Here is a 24,238-nt window from a genome sequence, read left to right as displayed (position 1 = left end):
TCACACAACATTCCATACAAATAGATCAATTTTTACAAAAATAGGATTGAAGACAAATCAACCCACACCCCTGTCAGCTAGGCTTGTTTAAAAATGAATCATAAAGTATGCATTCGAGGAAGATGATGTGTCACACACAGATTGCCGTTAAGAGAATTGGTAACAAATAGTCACAGGAGATGCAGAAATCAGTACTCAAAACATCCAGAATCAACAAGTTTGCCTAACAACACCAGTAGAAGCACACATGAGGCTTAACAACATCCATTTTCTGACTGCATGACTACATAAATAACTAAAGTAAAGTAAGTTACCATTACTGTCTAATTGGAATTGCAAACATGTTACCTTCTGCTACTGAACTCCTGAATTGGTAACACTAACTTTAACTTTTTATTTTCTCTCAGCGTCAAGTCTTTTGTTCAGTTTCTTTTGCTCTCTCCCTGAAACCCCAGCAGTTTAAAGTGGATGTACTGGGGAAATTGGAAGTGGGTGTTTTAGAAAGAAGCCCCAGCTTGTGATCTTGTGTGAGAATCTCATCTGGCCCTGCGTGACTACCAATTATTAAGAGTCAGCCTGGCAGTAATTTAAGAAAATGTGAAATCTGACATTGAAAACACAACAACCAAAACTGTGCTCAGTGACCAGACTCACAAGATGGTGTAAGGTACTTTTGAGTTCTTAAGAAAGCTTTGCAACATCTTTTTGACACACACACCACAGTAGACAGAAACAATAAAACAGAGTCAAAGGAAACATTTCAAGGATGCCAATAATAAATATTAGACTGCAATAAAATAATATAAAGTGGAGTACTGACCTTGCATGGGTGGGGGTCAACCCCATAGGTTTCTAAAGCATGTGCTTTCTGTAGAAGATTGAATTCAGCAGCAGCTGGACTTTGGCCTCTGAAACAGACAAATTATTTCAGTCACCACCTTCACCATTACCAATTATCTTTTTGAACAAGCCAGACAATAGGATTTTTATTTTAAATATTGCCTGAATGGAGAGTTTTCATTCATAGTTTTGTTCTGATATTTTGTACACCATGGAATGAACAAAATATTTTAATAGTTGATTCTAAAAAATGTATATAGTAGGGGTCACCAGCACTGCAGAGAATATTAAAAAATAAGTATTATAAAAACAGTAAGCTTAAAAGAATGAGAACAGCCATTATATTCAGGCAGAAATTACACATACTGTATGAGCTGGCTACATTGTAAACACGTTTTTTTTCACAAACAATTAAGAGAGAAGAAAAATGTGCATCAGGGCAAAGATCACTGCAAGAAAAAGAGTAGGAAGAAATAATTTTAAAAGTGATAAACATGGAACACTGGAATATGTATATGTATGCATCAAAAGTATTACAGTTAAAGAATATTTATACCATGAAAAAACAGAACAAAATGTGAAAAACACAATGTCTTCCCTGGAGTCTTCATCATACAACTCAACATGCAAACTATCAAAAACATAAAAAGCTGGAAATTTCCCAAAGAGTCCTACTATACTCATTCCAGGACCAGGTGGTGTGAGTTAATAGGAAAGATGGAAACACAAGGATATTTTCACCTTAAATAAATAGAAATAAATAGGTTAAACTGTGTGAAAAGATGTGAAAAGATGCAAGTTCATGCTTCCTTTTAATTTAAAATCTGTTCTTTGACAGAAATAGTGCAGATACAATAGATAGAGGTTGACAATTCACTTTGTAGAAATGTTTGAAAATAATTCTTTAATGTACATACATACAAAAATTACCCATTAATGTAGCTGAAAGCAGCCCCTTGTGGGGATTCTCAATTAAATTAACAATATATGAGTAACATTAGGTGAATAGGAAACATCAAGATATCGAGGGCTGAGTGGAAACTACTCTTATGTTTTGTTTTGTTTTTCCTTCAATAGAAAAGACTTTTCTCACTCTGGGATGGCAATGCCAACTTGAAGGAAATGTGTTTAAGATGGAATGCGGACAGCATCTCTTTAGGCAGAGGGACGTCATCATTCAATAACGAACTATTGGTAAAGTGCAGCCTGTTTACCTGATTAATTTCCTTGTTCACTGAATGATTCTGAACAAGTTATTTATTTTGAAAGTGCTACAACCATAGAAACATAGCAATAACTGATAAAAAGGAATATTCAACTGTGAATATAAAAATATTCACAATAGAACCTGAAAGAGTTAGATTCTTCAGATAATAAACACATTTTTCTGGCCTGTGTGCAACAGAAAGATTGGAAAGGAACAAATTACTGGTATGATTTGCACAAAAAATCAGTAAAGAAAGATTATGATTAAGTAGAAAATCACTGCGCTGGTAGTCCTAAGTATCCCAGCTACATTCAGATGTACACAACAGACACAATGACCAGCGCAGACAAATATCTTGGCTTTCAGTACACAGGGTAGCTAGAACCCAGACAACAGATGCACTGGTTATATAGTTCTTTAATTTACTTACAAGGAATGAACGTCCTAGGAAACATCTCTGATAATTTTACAACACATTCTAACCATCTGCACCAATGAACTAGCTTCAAAACTGAGCAGATGTTGAGAGAATTACAATTTAATTGAAATTAATGTATGCTCAGATTGTATATTTAGAAGAATGTACATCTGGAGCTAGTATTATGGAAAAAATGGTGAATCAATAATATATATGTAACATGCTGGGATGTTCTTAATTGTAGATGGTGATGTAATTTTTCATGCAGCTTGAGAGTGTATGGACAACATGAGCTAGTTGCTCTTCATATGGGTTTATAGAGTTTGGCACCTGGTTGGGTACAATGCCATTAGATGACAGGCACTGTGATGCATTCAGGATGAAACATACAGTAGTTGGTATCATCACCCTAGCTGAATTTTGATTTCAAGAACAGACAAATTGCAAAGTAAAAAAGATTACTTAAAAAGATTACTTGCTCTTAAAACCACTTTGTTCCAAAAATGCACAGGAGATTCATTAATATAATAAAATTATAATCCGGGTGAGAAGATTAAGGAATCATCCACTAATGTACGCTGTACTGAAATAATTTTGATTGTGGTTTAAATAGGATAAAAATAACTCACCCAGTACCACTACCAGCAAATACCAGCTCTTATGCATTATATTCAGAACAAAAAAGTATACTTTGCTTTCCTTCATCTTGACATTTTGTACTTTTCTTTGATAATTGATACTGCCTAAATTATTTTAAAAATGTTTGTTTAAACCACATTAATGTTACTTTTTTTACAGTTTACTTCAGTAAAGAACATATCTTTTACCACTTTAGTACATGAAAAATTATATAAAGTACTTACTTTATATAAGGTAGTGTAGGCTGATTTTATGGCCATTATTACTCTCTTTAAAATGTATTTTTGAATGTGATTTGGTTGGGATGAGAATTAGCACATCCAAATCTAACGTCATGATCCTCTCAGAAAATAGTGGATTATTCTTTTCAGGTAAGGGGTGAGCAGCAAACCAAATTATCCATTGTTGACAAGTCAGGGTAGCAGCCACATCAATTTTGTGGATGTTGCAATGGAAGGTAAATGGTAGCTTTATAGATTTCTGGATTACGAGCTCCGGGTAAGCCTGTGGCAGGCTGAAGATCTTAGCACTATAGCAGGACCTCAGGCTACAGCTGGTATTATTATAATGTACCCAGGGTGCTTCACTCAGGAGCTATACCAGGCACAGCCTACTGGGACAAGAACAGAACGTGCTGGAGGGAATGTTAATACACTGAAATAGGCTTTCTTAGCAGATTTAGTAACTACCTGAGTTCAGTTTTATGAATTTCTCCAATTTTCCTTTCCAACTTTGGTGACTGCTTTGGGAATAGTTTGAATTCAGCAACATAATCTTCTGGGTGCTCATCTGGATCATAATCCCCCAGTTCAGCTGAAATGAAAAAAGGCCAATTGTGAACAAATGTTTAAAGTAGTTATCATTAAACAAAAGAGACCTGCTGGAATGATTTAGAATAACTCTGAGATGACATTGAGCACAGTGGTAAAAATGTGCTGTACGTGATTAGCATAGGATCTTTGCTTTTGGTAGAGGTTTCATACAGTTTATTTAAAAATCAGAATGATCATTTTCATGGTTCACATGTATAAAAACATAAATCATGTTCTGAACCTATTTATTCCTGTAAGGTTCTCAATTAGTCAGAGTCTACACTGTAAACACTGAGTGCAAGGTAGGCCCAGCCCTGAATGAGATGCCAGTTCTTCACACCGAGTCAGTTTTGCGACACCAATCAAGATAACATGCAAATTTATTGGATATGGAAGACAAACAGAATGCCTGGTGAAAACTCACTCACACACAAGGAGAACTTGCAAACTCCACACAAAAGGTGACTAAGCTAGAACTTGAATCAATGTGCCTTGATCTATGACATAGAAGCACCAACAATGGATGTTTTGTGTTTCCCCTAATATGCAGTACGTGAAGTAAAGTCTGTTTTTAATAAAATGCTGAACTTACATAAGCACAGACTCCAGAATATTTATTGGAAACTTAAAAGATGATAAAAGTTTTTGTCAAACCTTTATGTTATTCATTAAAAAATGTGCACATTAGAATGCACATTGTATGTAATAAATAAACTGAATGATAATTCACCCATTTATTAATTCTCTAAACTTATTTAACCCTATGATCTTTCTATGGGAAGTGGAGCTGCAAGAAAGATCCAAAAATTTTTCATTGGTTAGCCTCCCCAAACATGGCATGGCCGGACAAGTGGTACACAAGTGGAACCAGTTATGGAGGATTAATATTGAACCAGTTATACTCATTTAGTGCTACACAGTACTTAGGTTTTTAGCAATGGGTGGTTTCCAGACACAGAATTGTGATGCCTGGGTTGCCTGTAGCTAGAATAACATCCTTGCACCTTGGAGAGCAATAGTCATAGACCAAGCTAGACTGGGACAAAGCTAGCGCAAAATTGCTCAATGCTTTTATTGTCACAATAGTGCTCAAACAATATATGAAGTGTGGTGCACAATCTTCTTAAATAAATAAATACATGTAATCCAATAAAACAGTGTCTTTTGTGGAGGTTAAAATCATCAATAAACACAGTAATATCCAATAATTATGTTTTAAATATCACACTCTATGAGCTCAGCGCGTCTTTCTCCCTCGTTTCCCCAGCTCACCCTCTTGTCTTCTCAGCCGGCAGAAACACAGCTGTAGTGCCATGGATTTTATATTTTATTTTTTGCTCACACAAACAAAAATGAACTTAATCTTACAAGAACAGTTAACAAATTGTATCATATTAAAACAAATATTTTGCTCCAATGGACAGGATAAATTTAACACTTAAGAAGACAGGACATTAAAGCATCCTGTTTTCCTGAACAGTACCAGTAACAATCACAGTAGCATCTGTTCTAAAGAAGCAGAAATCCAGGAGATGCTTCAAGCAGTATTGATTACTTTATAACCTGCAAACAAAAGGAGATTCTTGGGACAAAGAATTACTAAATTGGTTTACAGCCTGGGAAAGGAAGACATGCCAATGTTTCAAGCTGTATCTGATTACTTTACAACCAGCGAACAGATGGGCACCTGTAACAAAGAATTTCCCAATTGGTTTACAACTTGGGAAAGGAAGACATGCCACATGAAATCTTATGATAAATATGCTTCGTCTGAAAGGCAACATCAAGAACGAAGAAGAAGAAACAGTGAAGATAGCGGCATCAGAAGGGGGCGAAGGCAACATCAGAAGGAGAAGAAAGAGCCACATCAGGAGAGGGCACCAGCAACGTGTGACTGCTAAAGAATTCCATGAATATCAATTGCTAAATCAGCGCCGCCCTGGGACATTCATCTTTGACATTGTGACTTTTCTTAAGTTTTTTCTACAGACTATGCTGTAAATATCCAGGCTTTGCTATCCACATTTTCTTTTATGCTTTTCTCTACTGGTATTATTGTCCTTTAATAAACACCATGGTCTTTAACTTTCTATACTTTGTCTTCATATTTAGAGTGATTGAAGTAATAAGGTAATTTTTGAGCACCTGGAGCAGTGTGGAAGTGCCATATGATCCAAGCTGCAAGGTTTATCAAGCTGAGGACAAAGAGCTCTGTCCAATAATGACCAGTGCATTAAAGTAGGACATTCATTGGTTGATAAATTGCCTATAGCCAAGGATGTTGAGCCTTTGTATGTTCAAATATATTCTTGGAGACCAAAAGTAATATTTAGGTCTGAGGTTGTTTGTGCCTATGATAAGTAAGTCTCTTGGAGTACTAGGAAAAGAGGACTATGCATGTGTTATTAATGCGATACTTGTGGGGGCTAAAGTGCTAGAGAATAACACTCATATGTATACATCTTTCATATAGTATTTTTGTGGTTAGATTCTGTGTGTATGCATATATCTATGTATGTGTGTTTTAATCTTAAGGTGTGACAGAAGACCAACCTGGTAAAGAACCTAATGAGTACACTTATCCCTAAAGAAAATAGGTAAAGGGTAAGTAGAGGGAAATATCACAATAATACAACAGCCAACTGTTTCTCGTCCCAACCACCTTTCTTTGGTGTCCGTCAGAATGCCCTGAAGCACTGGTCCTCTTGCTCCCTTTTGGGCCCACTGACTGCCCTGCCTCCCATCCACCATGCTGGCTCACTCTCCTGATTTTGCGTTTCTCGTTCTTTCCTTTCTTCTCCATGATTCCTCACACCCTTCTATCTTAGTCAGACACACTTTATTCTCCTGTGTGTGCAGCACCCTAATTATGAACCGCAGAGTGTCGATAGGTGCTTACAAGCTATCAGTTCGCCTCTTACACACCAACCACCTCAAAGCCACGTGGACCCAGAGAGCCTGAAACATTTTTTTTCTTTAGTAATATTGGCACTGCCATGGACCCCCTTAATGTGTAGCAGCACAAGAATCGATTCATTTGGTGTTAATAGATTTTTTACAAGGTTTCGAGAACTGGACTGGGGGGTAAGGAGTAAGCTGATTTGTGTATTTACTGAATTAAATTCTTTTTCGTATGGCCTTGAAGACTGACAAAGTGATAAAAGCTGGACATACATAAAGTAAGAATTTCACTCTACTCAATGCAACAACAACAACAGCTACTGCCACTACAGCCACATGGTTGACTGGAGTTTGGGCCTAACCCTGCAACTATGTGCAAAAAAAGATTCAGTTAATTGCACAAAACAGATTTATAGTTAACTCCTGTATCTTGGACTCTAATTTACAAGCTCTTTGCACATTTACATACATCCTAACAAACATCTAACAGAAAACAAAATGTAATTAAATACCAAAGCAAAATAGGTAACAAAAAATCCTTGCAATATAAATAAATATAAAACCCTTTGCAGAGTTTTCTATTATTTTTGCCTGTTGCTGATAATTATTATAACTACTTTTACTCAGCCCATATACACAGCTTTAGGCAACATAATGTTTTAGATTTGGTAACAAAAGGCCTTTGGGATATTAAGCATCTAAGAAGCTTAAATATAGTTTTCTGTCCACTCATCTATTTATCCATTGTCATGCTTATTACAAATTAGAATCACAAACAAGCTTATAACAGCAGCACCAAGCAAAAGGTAGGAGACAACTTTGAAAATGACAGCAGTGTAGTTTTTCTGGCTTTCCCATACTTAATCCATCCATCCATTTTCCAACCTGCTGAATCCGAACACAGGGTCACGGGGGTCTGCTGGAGCCAATCCCAGCCAACACAGGGCACAAGGCAGGAACCAATCCAGGGCAGGGTGCCAACCCACCGCAGGACACACACAAACACACCCACACACAAACACACACTAGGGCCAATTTAGAATCGCCAATCCAGCTAACCTGCATGTCTTTGGACTGTGGGAGGAAGCCCACGCAGACACGGGGAGAACATGCAAACTCCACACAGGGAGGACTCGGGAAGCGAACCCAGGTCCCCAGATCTCCCAACTGCAAGGCAGCAGCGCTACCCACTGCGCCACCGTGCCTCCCCCCATATTTAATGCAAATCTAATAAACTACTTTTGAGTGATTGCCTTCACTTAAATTTCTGTGACATATTTATGAAATCTATAGTACATTGTCAGTACAAGCATCTTTAAGAATGAGCTCTGCAGTCACACTCCTACTATATCATGAAGAGCCATGTTACATGAAATCTACCATTTTTCCTAATGTACAGAAAAATAAAGTCATGGGGGACATCAGTGTTCAACTTTATGTCAGCTGAGTGCTGCAGTATATTGCATTACTGTCTCATTTCTAGGGTGAGGAGCCTTCTGTGTACATTTTCTCCCTGTGCTTTGTTCACTGACCATGCTTTTCACTCTCAACCAAAAATACTGTACTGTATAGCATTAGGTCAACTGGCAAGTCAAACTGAGTGTGTTGCTCTCATTTTTTCTATTTTATTGCCTGAATTGGATCGTGAATGGAAAATATTCACGTTGTTGTCACATTCTGCTCCCTCTGGCTCTATCATGGACAAGCTGGTTCTGGATAGATAAACTAATTTTATATATATACAAAAATCAGAAACAAATTTAACTCATTAGTAACCTAACAAAGCCTATATCATATAGCATATTTGCAAATCTTTCATTAATGCCTGAAGGCTTATTCTGATGTGATAGGTTTACTGTGCATACTGTAAAAATGGATCTTAGAGAACTCACCTTGAATAATGCAGGCCCCTAAGTAGGCAGCATCAGAAAAGGAACACAGAAGGCGGCCATGAAAAATATCTCTCTTCAGTTGTAAATACAACAGATATCTGAAAAGAAAAAAAATCCAAATACGATTAGATAATTTAATATCATAAAATATCCAAACAATGATATAAAAAGGACAACAATTACTTTAATCTATAATATAAAGAAAAAAGCAATTATATTGTGAAAAGAACAACGCCTACTTTTCCCACTTTGCCATGTACACCCAGAGAACAAATTATTCTGGCGATACTGACATACGTTTAAAATATTAATTGTTCTAAAAGGAGCTGCAGATGGACCTGACAACTGCCACCTACTATTCCTTAACTGTAATACAATCTTCATTCTTTATTTTCACACTTTTACTTTTTGTTATAGTGTTGGTAAATCCCAGTGAGTGACAGCGTTTAAGAGTGCTGGTGTGCTATCACTTGGAGAAAAATAAAAAAAAAAAACATTTTTAAAGAGTATTTGTCCCTGCATGTGGGAGAAAAACCTCCATCTTAATCTCAACTAAAATGGTATTTAGCCTTTTTACTCTTTGTTCTGCTGAATCTACTATCCTCCTGTTGCTTATTAGTCTGGGGTGTATTTTCACTATATGCTTAGCAAATCCTTTGCACTTTAAACCTGTCTTCATTTTTACTTGGTGTCACAAAACATTTGGATTTGATTCAGTTCCTATCTTGTGCTGCCTGCAGTATTAGCCCTGGCTTGCTGGGAACCCTAAAATGAAGAACATGAGTTCTGAAAATGGATAAGTGGATGGGAATGTTGAAGGCTCAAGAGCTAAAAATTAGTTAAACATTTTCAAAATTTGTTTATGTTCTTAAAGAACATCACTCTACACATTTTTGTTTCTTGCATCATAATGCAAATGAGAAGAAAAGCTAAATCTATATATTTCTGTATTTTATAAATATATTTTAATATATCAGTAAGAAATTAACAAAAATTATTTCAGTGTATTTTTTAGTTTGGTATGTTTTAGGTGTGGTCGTGTATAATGCAAAAAGCACTTAATGCAATTAGCACCTACTGCAATAATCATGTCTGTCTGTCTGTCTGTCTGTCTATTCGTCTGTCTGTCCATATTAAACAACTTGGCTCTCAGCAGAATGATTTTATTGAAATTTAGCACTTATTCTTCAAGAAAGTTTGTCAGAAAAATTACATTTTCATTGAGATACGTTAAATTGAGCACACTATATACGTTTTTGGAATTTTAAAGTCTGGCAAATTTATGAACTTACAAATTTACAAACTATTTTAAAACAGAGAACATTCTCTGCTACTTTGAGTACAGATGACTGTACTGTTTCAGATTTCCTTCACAGGTGTCCTTGTATGTAAACTTCACTCTTTAGGCATAGAGTGAACAAATACAGTATGTACTCAGCATTTGTTACACTAAAAACAACGTCATGGCTTTGCTGCACATTATAATGATTCACTATTTCACTTACACTATAATTTATCAGCAAAGCAAAGTCAATGAGAGCTATGTTTTTATTTACTGTATGTATCATTTTAAAGTACCTTAAAAAATGAATTTATTTAATGAAGACTTGGAGGCTTCGCCCCCTACTCGCTTTGCTCATCATCCCCCAGCCTGCATTACGCGTCAGCCACTTCACGTCTCTATTGCTCACGTATGTGGATTTCACTTTCACCAAACAATAAATCTTTTAAGTCTCATGGATACGCCTCTTCATTGGGAAGAAACACTACTTTTCCCTGATAGCAACACGAATTAGACGATCTACAAGTCTCCGAATTAAAGTTTAAATCTGAACAATATATTCGATCTCTTTTCGCTGTTCCATTATTTCACCAAGTAATAATTTCCGTTTGTTTGCGCTAATGCAATCTTTACTGTGATTTTTTTCAGACTTTCTAATTTTAGTACTTTCATAATCTCTAACCTGCTCTGCATGTGTATCACGCCAACATTTCTGAACCTCTTTATGAGGTTCTACTTTGTCATCTACTCTGTCTTTTATTTCTGGCCCCAGGCATAGTTAAATCTCTTGGCACAAAGTCTCGTCTCGCTGGACGTGAAAGTATCTCTCTGAAAAAGTCACGTCTCGTCCCAGGATTTTTTTTATATAATAGAGAGACTACTAAGGTATAGTTATATTCTATTTTTACTCTTTTTTTTAATATGACCCTTTATTATAAAAAGATTTAACAAAAATGTGATTTGATGAAGTAACAAAAATTTAATTGCTCCAACTTTCAAATCAGTTAACTAAGTCTTTGAAAACACCTGAATGTTACACCATGCATACATTTTCTAACTTGTTTAAAACATATTTGTCAATAATGACAAACCAGAAAAAGTAACTGAAAGACAAAATACTAAACAACACAAACTTACAGTATATGCTAACATTACATTATATTGTGAGTTTAGTATTCCATAATATTGTATTAAACTAATAAAATTTATTGCCCCATAATCTTCATGAATATTTCTGGAATGACAGGAGAGTAGAATAAGTCTACTGGAAACATAACCATTGACAAAATAATAAGCTAAATGTGTTTTATGAAACCACGGCGGCAGCTACTTCTTTATATTTAACGCATGAGGAGGTTGCCAGCTCAATGTGAGCTTTTGTTCCTTCCCTGGAAGCACTGAACCTTAACTTGTTTTGATAATGTGACAGCTTAAATTATGAGTCATCTATAAGTCTAAAGGACAGCAGATAATAGTGGAGCTGCTGAATTGGGATGCCCCATATACCTGCAGTTATAGAGTGAAGAAAGAAAACACCACAAGGGGTAAATTACCAGCAAATGGGATAAGTGTGAATTGCGGTTAACATATAACTAATTAGGGTTTAGTTTTATTTGTATTTACCTTGCATTGTGTTTACTCTCTGTATTCAGCCCTTGTTCTTATTATTTCTCCAATACATATTGTATTTTGGCCTCTATTGAATTGTTTTACCTTTGAAGTGGCTTGGTGGCCTATTGTCTACACCGTATACACAAGAGGAAAATGTACAAACTCCACAAAGAGATCACTTGGGCAAGAATTTGAAGTCAGAGCTCTAGATATGATAGTTTTTTACCTTACTTGAAATTGAGCACTTGACTTTATTCATATGGTTTACTTAGATATTGTCCATTTATTTTATACATTTCCCTATTCAGTACTTTGCTTTGTTCACATATTAACGTTAAACAAATGCCCTGAATTAAATTTAAAGGGAAGCAGGTTGCAAATTGTAACAGAAGCATGACCAAAACCATCCTAATTGCATTAGAAACTTAAACAAGGTAGGAATATTTTGAATGAATTATTTTTAAAAGTAATACATACAGTATACTTCAGGCAAGAGATCTAATGTCTAATTCTGTATTTAAATTCATTTGACAAGAGACTCAAATGGCGTATTCTGGTATTAAGAAACACTAAAGTAACAACTGTAGAAATGTAGTCCTTTTTATTCTTTTTTAAAGAAGCAAACATGTATTCTTTATCTCATTTTTCAGTGGAATTTTAGACCTTTATATGACACAGGCTATTATAATTGCATAATTTATTATCACTTTATTTAAATACAGTATATACAACTTACAATGTGCACATTGCTGCACTGAAACTACATATTGAAAGTACTAGGCAAAGCAAGAACATTTCTGCAAGCTATCAGTGTCTCTGAAAGATGATGCAGACAAATAAAAAACAAAAACCTAAGGTTGAAATCTTCACTATTAAGGCTAAAGGCTAAAACATAATTTAATAGACAGCATTAGTAATCCATCTAAGAATAACTAAAAGAGTAGTTTGCTAATGCTCATCAGAACTCTAAGAGAAATAAAAATAAACAAGCAAACAAATACATAAATAAATGGTGTAATTAGTGTAACATAACTTTCTTTCTGTTAAAAAAAGATCAATGTCTTAAGCAAACAAATTTAAGAATTGATTCATTTTATGGTTACCATTCACACAAGTAACATAACAGTACATAACACATAATAGCTGAAGTATAACAATCTATGATACTTAACTTTATATACCAGTTTTTGTAACTCCTTTCAAGTTATAAGTCACCTTTTTCCAAACTAATTGTACTCAAAGTACAACACAAAGTTTCAGACAGATCAGTTTGGCAAAGCTTAATACGGGTAAGTAAGTTAAACAATTTTATGAATGCACTTAGGGGTGATCGAGTAAAATAATAAATTGAACTGAACTCTTAATTTCAGTGATGCAAAAATGCACACAAGCCCAAAGGATGGCACAAGAGAATTGTCATGTGCAGGCAGGTTCAGTACACAAAGAAATGTTACATAAAAACACCAAAACTAAATCAAACACCTGGGGCCTCATGTATAAATGGTGCGTATGCACAAAAATGTTGCATACTCCTGTTTCCACGCTCAAATTGCGATGTATAAAACCTAAACTTAGCGTAAAGCCATGCATATTTTCACGCAAGCTAAATGCTTGGCGTACGCAAGTTCTCCGCTCGGTTTTGCAAACTGGCAGCACCCAGCATCAAAGCAGTGCCTTTGTTCAAGTGTGGTTTCCCTTTCTTTTTTACATCCACATCCCTGATGCGGCTTTATCATATACACTGAAATTAACCGCATATTGTTTATTAGTTTAAGGCATCTGATTGTAATTAACCTGTAATAATAATGGTCCACGGAATGGCCAAACTATTCCAAATACCATAGCTGCTTCACTGTTGTTCCTCTCAATGCACCACTCAGAGTATTTATCCCACTGTATCCGAGTGTGGAATCACAGCTCTACAGCAGCTGATCGGAAAGAGAATTATCAGTATACAGCATCAAGCACATGCTGCCTCAGCCATGTGCTATTTGAACTGCTCTCATATGGCAAACGCTTCAGTGCCTTTCCTGTACAGAAAGAGTTGAAACAGTTTCATCCCAAGAACTATAAACACACTCAATCAGTCCATCAAGTGCTCCTTGTAGAACTGTTTGTACCTACAAGTACAATTACCTCACTGTAAACTTGCGATACAGTTATAATATTGCACAACCTGAGCCACTTTATAAAGCACGTATTTACATATGATGACAATATAATTTTTAAGATGAAATGCAGCAAAATATGTTCATTACATTATACAGATAAAATGTTAACATCATTTAAATAAACTATATTGTTAATAATTAAACATGTGAGGACACGGTGTCGCAGCACTAGCTAGTTCACGAATTGTTCCTGCCTCACACTGTATTCTTGCTGGGGCTGGCGCGTCACTGGAAGGATAGATGGATAGAATAATTAAACATGTACTACAAAGATATTTCAATGTTCCTTAAAAGTTTTGAAGAATCGGCGTTCTCAGCTTACAGATTGGTTTAACATCTATTACAGAGCTGATTGTGTGGCGATTGGTTACTTGGAGAAAGAAAAGGAAGGTCAGGAATTAGAGGTTAGTACGTCTGAAAGAGACAGTACTGCTGCAATAAATTATTTCATCTAAGGTCGCGCACAGCGCAGCAAGCATCTTGCGGGAGGCAGGAACAATCTGTGGACAGGGCTCCAGCTTGTCGTTAACACTGTGCCACCGTGTTCCCATGTTACATGCTTTAACTCCAATCATCATGAAAATGATATCAAGTATACATCTTAGTAGTTTAATTATTCAGAGAACTGTAATATCACGAATGTAATGGATTTGTGTCCTGTCGGAGGAAGAGAAAGCCCGTTTAAGAAGCACGTAGTGATTCACACACATAGAGTACATAGAAGAACACATACAAAACAAAGCATTTAACGTGCTACTTTAATGACAAAATAAACTATGTGATTAAGGTGGAAATTTCGAGATTAAAGTTGACATTTCAAGTTTTTTTCTCACTGTGTCCCTATTTTTTTTCTTTTCTCTGTACCCTAATAAGCTTTAATATGACACTCAGATGGTGGGCTATGACTTGCCTTTTCACGGCGACTTTGATATCTGACAATTTCTTTTTTATTTCGAGCACTGTGCAACTTTGTGAACTTGAGCTTTCGAGTTTCTCCAACACTCTATGTCACTTGATCAACTTCCTTTTGTTGTTTATACCACTGTTTAAACCAACAAATAGTACGTTTTTCCTTTGCCTCCACTTGGTATTCGCTGAAATTCTTCTATTTTCCCCCGTGCTTTTGCCATTGCCTTTTCACAGAACGCTGAGCTTAAGGGCTATTTATATTGATTTGCATAATCAAAGAGGCGTAATTCTGGGAGGAGTTGGGGTGGGGCAGCAGGCACATGCACGTGCGTTACTTTTCATGCTGACCGGGATTTATGTAGCGAAAGAACGTGGAAGTTGGCGTTCACACAGATTTATGCATCCGGATTTTTTTGTGTGTATGCACATTTCCGCTTTTGTTGGTATGCCATGTTTTAGTGCAATTTCCACGCACGGCGTTATGCATGAGGCCCCTGGTGTCCATAAAAAAAGATTCTCAAAATGTGAGTATGCAACTTTCCACACAAAAGCTGAGATTTACAAAAGAAAGCATGAAGTGAGAACTTGTGATATTTATGGCAACTCTGACCAATGCGTACGCAACATTTGGGAGAAACTGAGAAATGATGACACCCTGTATTAAGCTGGGAAATGTGGTGAAACCAGCGAAATGCCAACTCACATACACAATAATTCATATCACAGAGTCATAATTATAATGTGCATTGACATGATAAACATAATAAACCTCAATAGTGATGATAAATATCCACAAGCCTTGTATGCAAAAGAAATAAAATCTTGCTGTACTTCTTTATATGCCCTGCTTTGTGCCCCAGTAAATACTAATTATCATCAATATACTAATAATCCAGTTGTCCATCAATCAATCAGAATATGAAACTAATGCAGGATGTACTTCAAGGCAGTTTTTATCTGTTGTGCCTCTACATGATAATCAACCTTTTCAACCCTCTCAAACATAAACAGCATTTAATCTTTTAATCCAGGGTTAAAACATTTAGAGAACTGTATACAGATAATGTTTTTGCATTTTAAAAATAATTATTCTTCAAATTTAACTTCCCAGCATCACAATTTTTTCATTACTTTCAAATTAGAAACTTTGCTAAATGGAACCTACCCAATTTTCCACACCTCCTACCCATTTTATTCCAGAAAATATACTGAGTAGTTTTGAAAACTCAGACAGCATCTCAACAATATATAAAATATCTTAAAATCCTTCCATTTTATAGATCCTAGGGTAAGATGGGGAAAGGACCCTTCACTTAATATCTCAGAGATGGAGTGGAAGTCAACAATGCATAGAGTACACTCTAGCTCCATCTGTGCAAAGCATTCAATCAATCAACTTAAAATATTTCATCAAACACATTTATCTTGTTTAAAATTGTCCAAAATGTATCCACCCTGCAAACATTGCCATCTAGCTCCAGCCTCACTGGCCCACATGTTTTGGGAGTGCACCAAGTTAACATCATTTTGGATAAAAACCTTTAAATGCCTATCAGACAGCCTTGGTGTCACAATCCCTCCTAACCCATTAACAGCTGTGTATGGTGTACTTCCAGATAGGCTCAAAGTGGAGAAGGACAACTTGATTGTAATTGCCTGTACAATACTATTAAGCATGTAGATTTATCCTGCCTAACTGGAAGAATCCCAACCCACCTTTTAAAACTCAGTGAGTAACTGATGTTCTATACTATTAGAAACTTAATCTGTTCAAAACTTTTAGAATAAGCATTTATATTCAGGAAAAGGACATTCTCCCTTCCTTGTTGTTTTATTTTTTTGTTTTTTAATATTTGCCTATGCTGTTGGCCTTCCTCTATTTCTCTTGGGTGAGGGCTGAATTCTGTTTTACATTAGACTTGATTGTATGGAATGTTATTTTCTTCCAATAAGAAAAAAAAATGATGGCTACCTGTCATCATTTCTTAAAGAACTGGCCAACAGGTCAGGACTATCTGAGTCAAGTTTAAGCTCCATTTTGCCTGCTATGCTGGAAGCCATTAACTAACTAATGAGGCGATATATTCAGTTTCCATACTGTATGGCTCTATACACATAAAACATAACATATTTTTGCCAACATAAATGGCAATTTGCAGCAATGTCTAGTTTTCCTTTTGTTTTGTTCTTAGCAGTTACACATTCCATCAACAACCAGGTCCTCTGTGATGCCAAGGTGAGACTGACAAACTATGTGGCTCAGTGGCCTGGATAACCCATGATTCATTTATTTTGAAGCACAATAACATTGGCAGACGAACTGAGGATAGTGCTGATGATGCCATACTTGATGGATGGCTTACTGGTATGGTAACTGGCTGAACCCTCAGTTTTGCACATGGCCTATATTAATTGTAACAGCATTCATGTCATTCCATATGCCAGGTGACAGTCATTACCCTCTAAAAGCTGGCATCTTATGCCTTGACCCAACCCCCAAAATGCAGAGTAGAGGCACTATAATACATAAAGGCTCTTACACACTCAGTTGTGGAGCACACCATAGGACTCATCAAATGTGGTAGTGTCTCAATATGTCAGGTGGGAAGCTGCTCTGCTCTGATTGCATATGTATAAGTTGATTAGCATATGGTTGTTTCAAGGTGCGTTCACATAGACATTTAAAGGATAATTATGATGTATAAAGGCTAAATTGAGTAGAAATGTGTATGCGTCAGGTTTTATAAATCTGATTTTTTTATTTTGGAGTATGCATGCTTTCACGCTTGAATCCATGCAAATTCCTACAAAGTATATCCCTAAAAATTGTATTCTTTATTATAAGTCTTTCATTGATTATTTTAAAGTCTGGACACCTGCATAATGAGAGAAGTGATTATATAAATATTGGTCACCATGATGTCATTGATCACGTAACATGTGCATTGTATGAATAGCAACCGTGCAGCATCACAGTAATTAACACACAAAACGGAGAAATACACACAAAAAAATGAACTTAAATAATAGTGCAACACAATAATATCACCAAAAATAATTAAGTTTGCATGAAACACTATTCTAAATGAAACACACATGGTCATAACTAATTCCTAACAGATCTCTGGTGTTTTTCTGCACATTGTTGGTTACTACTGCTGCCTCAGAGTTTCAGGGAGGTGCATTCAAATCCTAGTCTAATTACTGTTTATCTGGTATTTGCACATTCTCCCTGTGTCAATGTAGATCATTTAAATTTCCTCTGACATCCCAAGACATGAGTGCTAAGTTAGTAGGTGCTATAAACTGGTGTTACACCAGTAGGTGAGACTGTGTGCATGGGAATACCTTGTCTAGGGTTTCTAACTGCTCCACACCCCATACTGGCAGGACATGATCTGCACAACTATAACAGAACAAATTATTTGAAAAAAAAAATGATAGATACTACTATAAGTCAAGATTGGTTAAGATTCCATAAATAATATACCAATTTATACAACAGTTATTTTAATATTTGGACAACTGCCATCATATTAACACCCTACACCCTCATGTATAAATCCCTGAATCTCCTTATTTCTGCAGCGATCCTTGAGCTTAGTAGAAATGTACACAGGAGCACATTTAGAATGCATTTTCTAGCATCAGTGACACTTCAATCATATTTACTGTCACTCCCACACACATTTTTTGCTAGATAAAATTCTCTGTGAAAAATGACAGCCAGTAAAGCTAGCACACTGGAGCTCCACTGTCATAGAGAATTGTCAGATTTGATCACCTGCCAAATGTTATTTGCTGTTACACTAACCGACACATTGCTTTTTGTAAGCTAGACATGGGATGGATAGTGACTTATTTGAACATCAAAATATACAAGAGGTATGTATAAGTGCAGATTCTGTAGTCAGAGTCCAGGAACACCATTATATAATAAACTGCATGCATCTCTACTTTAGTAATAGTTTGCTTTGATAATACAGATAAAAAATATAAAAGCTATGAGAAAGGGTTGCTGCCCATTATCTCATTTAGTAGCATTTTAATATGGAGTTTCTGAATTTCAGATTTTCAACAACTGTGAATAAGGATGTTTCTAAGAGCAAAAAACATGTAACCTTACAATATAGGAATAATTCAAGGAAGGTGATGACTATACAGGTAATGAGCAAGCTGCTGTCACAAGTAGAGGAGATCAAGCACTAATAGTTCAAAACTTGATAACTGAATCACTGCAGCAATAGCAGTTTTTGGGATGTTACATCAAACTGGTGGTAATGTGTGAGCAAAGTGTTCAGATCAGTCACATCATGACCTACAAGCTCGGGGTAGTGACCAAAAGAGTGAGATCACAACTATGACTGAGTGAAGTACAGTTCCTGCCCAGGGGTGCAGGGTTCACTCTCTGTGATAGGATGAGAACTAAGTGGTATGGACATGCAATTGAGGATGTCTGCGGTCACCTAGTACTTGGGATGTACGTTGCAAGTACACTCAAAAGAAGATCCAGCATACCCTGAGTGGAATAAACTGTTCAGCTGCCCATGGAAGAGTCAAGAAATGAATTCACAAGTTGAATTTTCACAGTCAAAGAACGGAACTGCAACTTTCAAAATAATACTTAATCCTCATGGTATACTTTGGCTAGCAAAGTGATTTTTATCTAATTACTATTGACAATGCTAATTCATTTTCTTAATTGAAATTCACATAACGCACAATAAAGGAATCTTTTTCTCATAAAACTCCGTTGTCAGTTTGTATGTAATATTCAAGAAAGAAACCATTCAAAAGGAACCAGTCACTAATACACCACAGACAACATTGCTGAGTTGCTTTTCATTACCTAAATATAACTTAGAAAAAATAATAATGATTTCATGTTAAAGTTACTTCATTAAAAAACAGAATTTACATGTGCTAAGTAGAAATGCCACCTGGTAAACCCAGTGTCTTGGGTTTGAATCCTGTGTCCAGAATTTGAATGTTCTTCCTATGTCTGTGTCTGTTTTCCTCCAGGTACACTGGTTTTCACAGGCCATCCCCAAAGACATACTGTATATATTACGTTAACTGGCAATTTCCATTTATTCTGTGTATGCACGACTGTGCCCTGTTCAGTGCAATACCCTGCCTTATGCCTCTGCCAAGGTAAGCTCTGAATTGGATTTTACAGATTTGAGAATGTTATGTTGAGTTACATGCTGCATACTAGAAGAACCTGCACCTTCCACTACTCCCACTAAGCATTCTTACACCTTTACCTTCTCATTTCAACTCTTCTTTACAACACGTTTACTCTCCAGCTGTACAACACTTTCATAACCTCATCTGATTTTCTCATCATGCCTTCAATATTCCAAGTCAAACTTCTTATACTCCCTCCTACACACCACTTAATCACTTGGTCTTCTTTATCTCTGCCACCACAGCAGTCTCCCCACAAGGCATCAGGTTTGGGACCATCTTAAATCAGCTTAAACCGCCATCTGATGTAAAGAAAACAATTGAGGAGAACAGAAAATGCTATATGGAGAGGCAAAAATTAAAGGCAGAAAGCATTCCATAAGGAAGATGTTCAAAATACTAGAGAAGCAAGTGCAAAACTACAGGAATCACAGATTTCAGGAAGTGTGCAGCACAATGAGTAAAGAACGAGGAGTGTGTTCTTGGTCATAAAGCAAGTGACAGAAAAATGGTAGTACCTCAGATAAAAGGAAAAGAAGCTGCAGGATTCATTTGGGTGTGTATGATAAGGTACTGTGAGAGATGGTGAGGTTTACATTGAGAAAGCTAGTGGTGAAAATTGGCTAATGCCTGCTATGAGGCCAAGAAAGTCTGAATGATGGTCGGGAAGAAGATGGGGACATTGTAAATTTTGATCTGATGATGTGGCTACACCAGGGATCTATCCTGATCCATCTGATCAGGGATCCATTCTTTTTGTTATAATGGTGGAGATGGTGAACAATGAATCGTGTAAGACTGTCATGGAATCTCTTGCATGCACATAATCTCATTAATTGCAAAAAGTGAAGCAAAACTGAAGAGGATATTTCTGAAGGGGGAACAATAGTTTTAAAGCAAAAGACCTCAAGGAAAATACAGGAAAGACCAAGGTGACAATTGGAGGCAAAGGGGCAAGCAGTGTGGAAGAAGCAGATGAAAGGCAGTCTGACGTGTGCAGGACAGATGTTAAGGAAAACTCAATTCAGTTTACAGGTTGTGGGATGTGAGTGAATGAGAGATGTAAAATTGTGAAGGGCAGAGTGCTGGCAGTGAGTGCAATGTTTGTACAAAGTGCATTAGGGGGTGCAGAATATTGATGTATAAATGTAGATATTGACAATTCAATCGCTTTAGAGATGATATGGAAGTTTTCCTACTTAGTTGAGTGCAGATGGAGCTGTAGGAAGAGCAGTGATAAACAGGGTGAGAGTTGCCATTGAAGAATTTTTGGGAGCTGACCTCGATTCTACTTCTAAAGAAGTCTATCTGGCTTTAAATGGAAAAGGTTATGAAAGCTGTGTGAGAAGTAGTATGCTCTACTGGAGTAACATCTGTCCAAAGAAGACAGAGCATTAAATAAAGCTGGAGAGAATGGAGATGAGAATGATCAGGTGTGTTATGAATACAGGTTGCGTATCCCTATTCCAAAATTCCAAAATCCAAAATGCTCTAAAATCATCTAATTTTTGAGAGCCAACATAACACCACAAGAGGAAAATCCCACACCGGTTTCTCTTCTATAAAACTTTACTTGGATTCAAGCATGAAAATATGGTAAAAAGTTGTTATGAATAACATATGTGCAGATTCAAAACAGATGTATTCTTTCAAAGCGGGATTCTCTCACAAGCAACTACACGTTTGATGATCAGGGAGTGAGGAAGGGGAGCTCTCACGAAGCACCGAGCCCCATGAGGAAACAATACACAAATGACGATGTAAGGGGTACCCTGTGAATCATCAAGAGTGTTAAGTAATGAAACACAGTCGACTAGCTTTACACCAAGAGAAGAAGATATGGTTGGAGTTGGTGATAGATGACATAAGAAGAATGGGTCTCACCTCAAATGTTGCCCCACACTGAAGAGGGGAAAAAAGATTTGGGGAGCAATCACTCAACGTGGGTAAATCCTGGAAAGGACTGTTAAAGTAGTGATGATGATGTATGTAACACTCACGGATATTGTTAGAAACATCTTCAAGAAGTGAGGATAATGATAAGTGTGGCATCAATACAATGATAAATGAGCTACTAGAGCAGCATGGACAACACATGTAATCATGTTAGGGAGACTGATCTCTATTATATAACATAGTGGCACAATGAGGCAGTGGAAATGCTCTTTCCTGCTTGCACCCAGTGCTTCCAGGATTGACTCTGCCCTACTACAGCCCTAAACCTGGTTAGATGGGTTTGAGAATGTTATGGAATTTTGCCATCTACTGGAACAAGTCGAAGGTGATATGATGAGGGAGATCCTGAACTTCTTTGCTCACTGGGAATCTCAGTGTGACATTAGAAGACTGCTTCTCAGCAATCCTTGACAGTAATGAAACAATTAGTGGTGAAGCTACTGTCCGTTCAAAAATGCTGCTTAGGAGGACAAAAAACAAACAAATCAACTAACTAATTTAGATGACTTGCTAGAAAATTGATGAGGAGTGTGGCTTCTTGAAAAACAAGTAGTTATATTTTAGCTGTGATTGTCTGCTGTAAGCTGCTTGAAAACATAAAGCAATGCAGCCGGCTACTTTAGACTGCTTACACTACATATGCAGAATGTGGCTTACTAGAAAACAAGAACATGTTGGCTGCTTAGGCATTATGTGGGGTAACCATTGAAAAATTAAGAATCACAACATAGACAGAAAGACTTTTATTTAATGAATGTGCTCATTGAACCTGAGATACAGCATACTGCAGTTGTATACTATGGTGGCTACGGAAGTCTCATCCTACTTTTATAAGTATATATTAATAATCAATGGATGAATGTACATGTCTCCTAAACCGATGTCATAGAGATCCTTACATTTTAAATGTACTCTACATACTGTATCAGAATTGTTGGGAATTACCTGAAAACAAAGCATAACATGTCTAAGGATATCAGTTCAAGAGTCACCCAGGAAAGGGTTCAGTTGGTGCTCAGTGCTATTCACACATAAAACATAAAATATTTTTTGTTTTCCAGGTCACCTGCATGTACACTCACCAGCCACTTTATTAGGTACACCTTACTAGTACCGGGTTGGGTCCTTTTCCTTCAGAACTTCCATAATTCCCAACATTTTTTGTTTTCCAGGTCACCTGTACGTACACTCGCCGGCCACTTTATTAGGTACACTTTACTAGTACCGGGTTGGACCCCTTTTTGCCTTCAGAACTTCCATAATTCCTCATGGCGTAGATCCAACAAGGTTCTGGAAACATTCCTTAAGGATTTTGGTCCATATTGACATGATAGCATCACGCAGTGGTGTGAAATGTGAATGTGAATCTCCTGTTCTGTCACATCCAAAAGGTGCTCTGTTGGATTGAGATCTGGTGATTGTGGAGGCCATTTGAGTACAGTGAAGTCATTGACATGTTCAAGAAACAAGTCTGTGATGATTTGAGCTTTGTGATATGGCACATTATCCTGTTGGAAGTAGCCATCACAAGATGGGTACACTGCAATCATAAAGGGATGGACATGGTCAGCAACAATATACAGGTAGGCTGGGGAATTTACACGATACTCAGTTGGTTTTAAGAGGCCCAAAGTGTGCCAAGAAAATATTCCCCACATCATTACACCACCACCATCAGCCTGAACCGTTGATAGAATTGCAGGAGAGTTCCATGCTTTCATGTTGTTTGATGCTAAATTTTGACTCTTACCATCTGTGTATTGTAGCAGAAATTGAGACGCATCAGACCAGGCATTGTTTTTCAGTTCTTCTGTTGTCTGATTTTGGTGACCCCGTGCAAATTGTAGCCTTAGTTGCCTGTTCTTAGCTGACAGGTGTGGCACCCGGTGTGGTTTCCTGCTGCTGTAGAGCCTATCTGCTTCAAGTTTGACGTGTTGTGTGCTCAGAGATGCTCTTCTGCATACCTCAGTTGTAATGAGTGGTTATTTGAGTTACTGTTGCCTTTCTATCAGCTCAAACCAGTCTGGCCATTTTCCTCTGACCTCTGGCATCAACAAGGCATTTTTGCCCAGACAACTGCCACTCACTGGATATTCTCCCTTTTTCAGACCATTCTCTGTAAATCCTAGAGATGGTTGTGTGTGAAAATCCCAGTAGATTTTCTGAAATACTTAGACCAGCCCATCTGGCACCAACAAACATGTTACATTCAATCACTTAAATCATCTTTCTTCCCCATTCTGATGCTTGGTTTGAACTTGAGTGGGTCGTCCTGACAATGTCTGCATATCTAAATGCATTGAGCGGCTGCCATGTGATTGGCTGATTAGATATGTTTGTTAATAAGCAGTTCAAAAGATGTACCTAATAAAGTGGCCAGTGAGTATATAAAACATTTTCAGATTTTTTT

The 24,238-nt window shown here is 36.8% G+C and overlaps 1 protein-coding gene across 2 annotated transcripts in view; it reads right to left on the bottom strand.

Moving 5' to 3' along the window:
* frmd3 (FERM domain containing 3) overlaps nt 1–24,238 on the bottom strand; it is a 276,915-nt gene that overhangs the window by 59,488 nt on the left and 193,189 nt on the right. For both annotated transcript variants that reach the window (XM_051928615.1, XM_028802430.2), the window contains exons 5-7: nt 8,710–8,807; nt 3,794–3,917; nt 821–908 (exon numbers count right to left, since the gene is read on the bottom strand). In XM_051928615.1, coding sequence (XP_051784575.1) covers nt 821–908; nt 3,794–3,917; nt 8,710–8,807 — 310 coding nt within the window. The remainder of the gene's footprint in view (nt 1–820; nt 909–3,793; nt 3,918–8,709; nt 8,808–24,238) is intronic.

This window comes from Erpetoichthys calabaricus, chromosome 5, assembly GCF_900747795.2.
Source record: "Erpetoichthys calabaricus chromosome 5, fErpCal1.3, whole genome shotgun sequence".
NCBI classification, from domain to species: Eukaryota; Metazoa; Chordata; class Cladistia; order Polypteriformes; family Polypteridae; genus Erpetoichthys; species Erpetoichthys calabaricus.
This window is presented reverse-complemented; position numbering and strand designations above follow the sequence as displayed.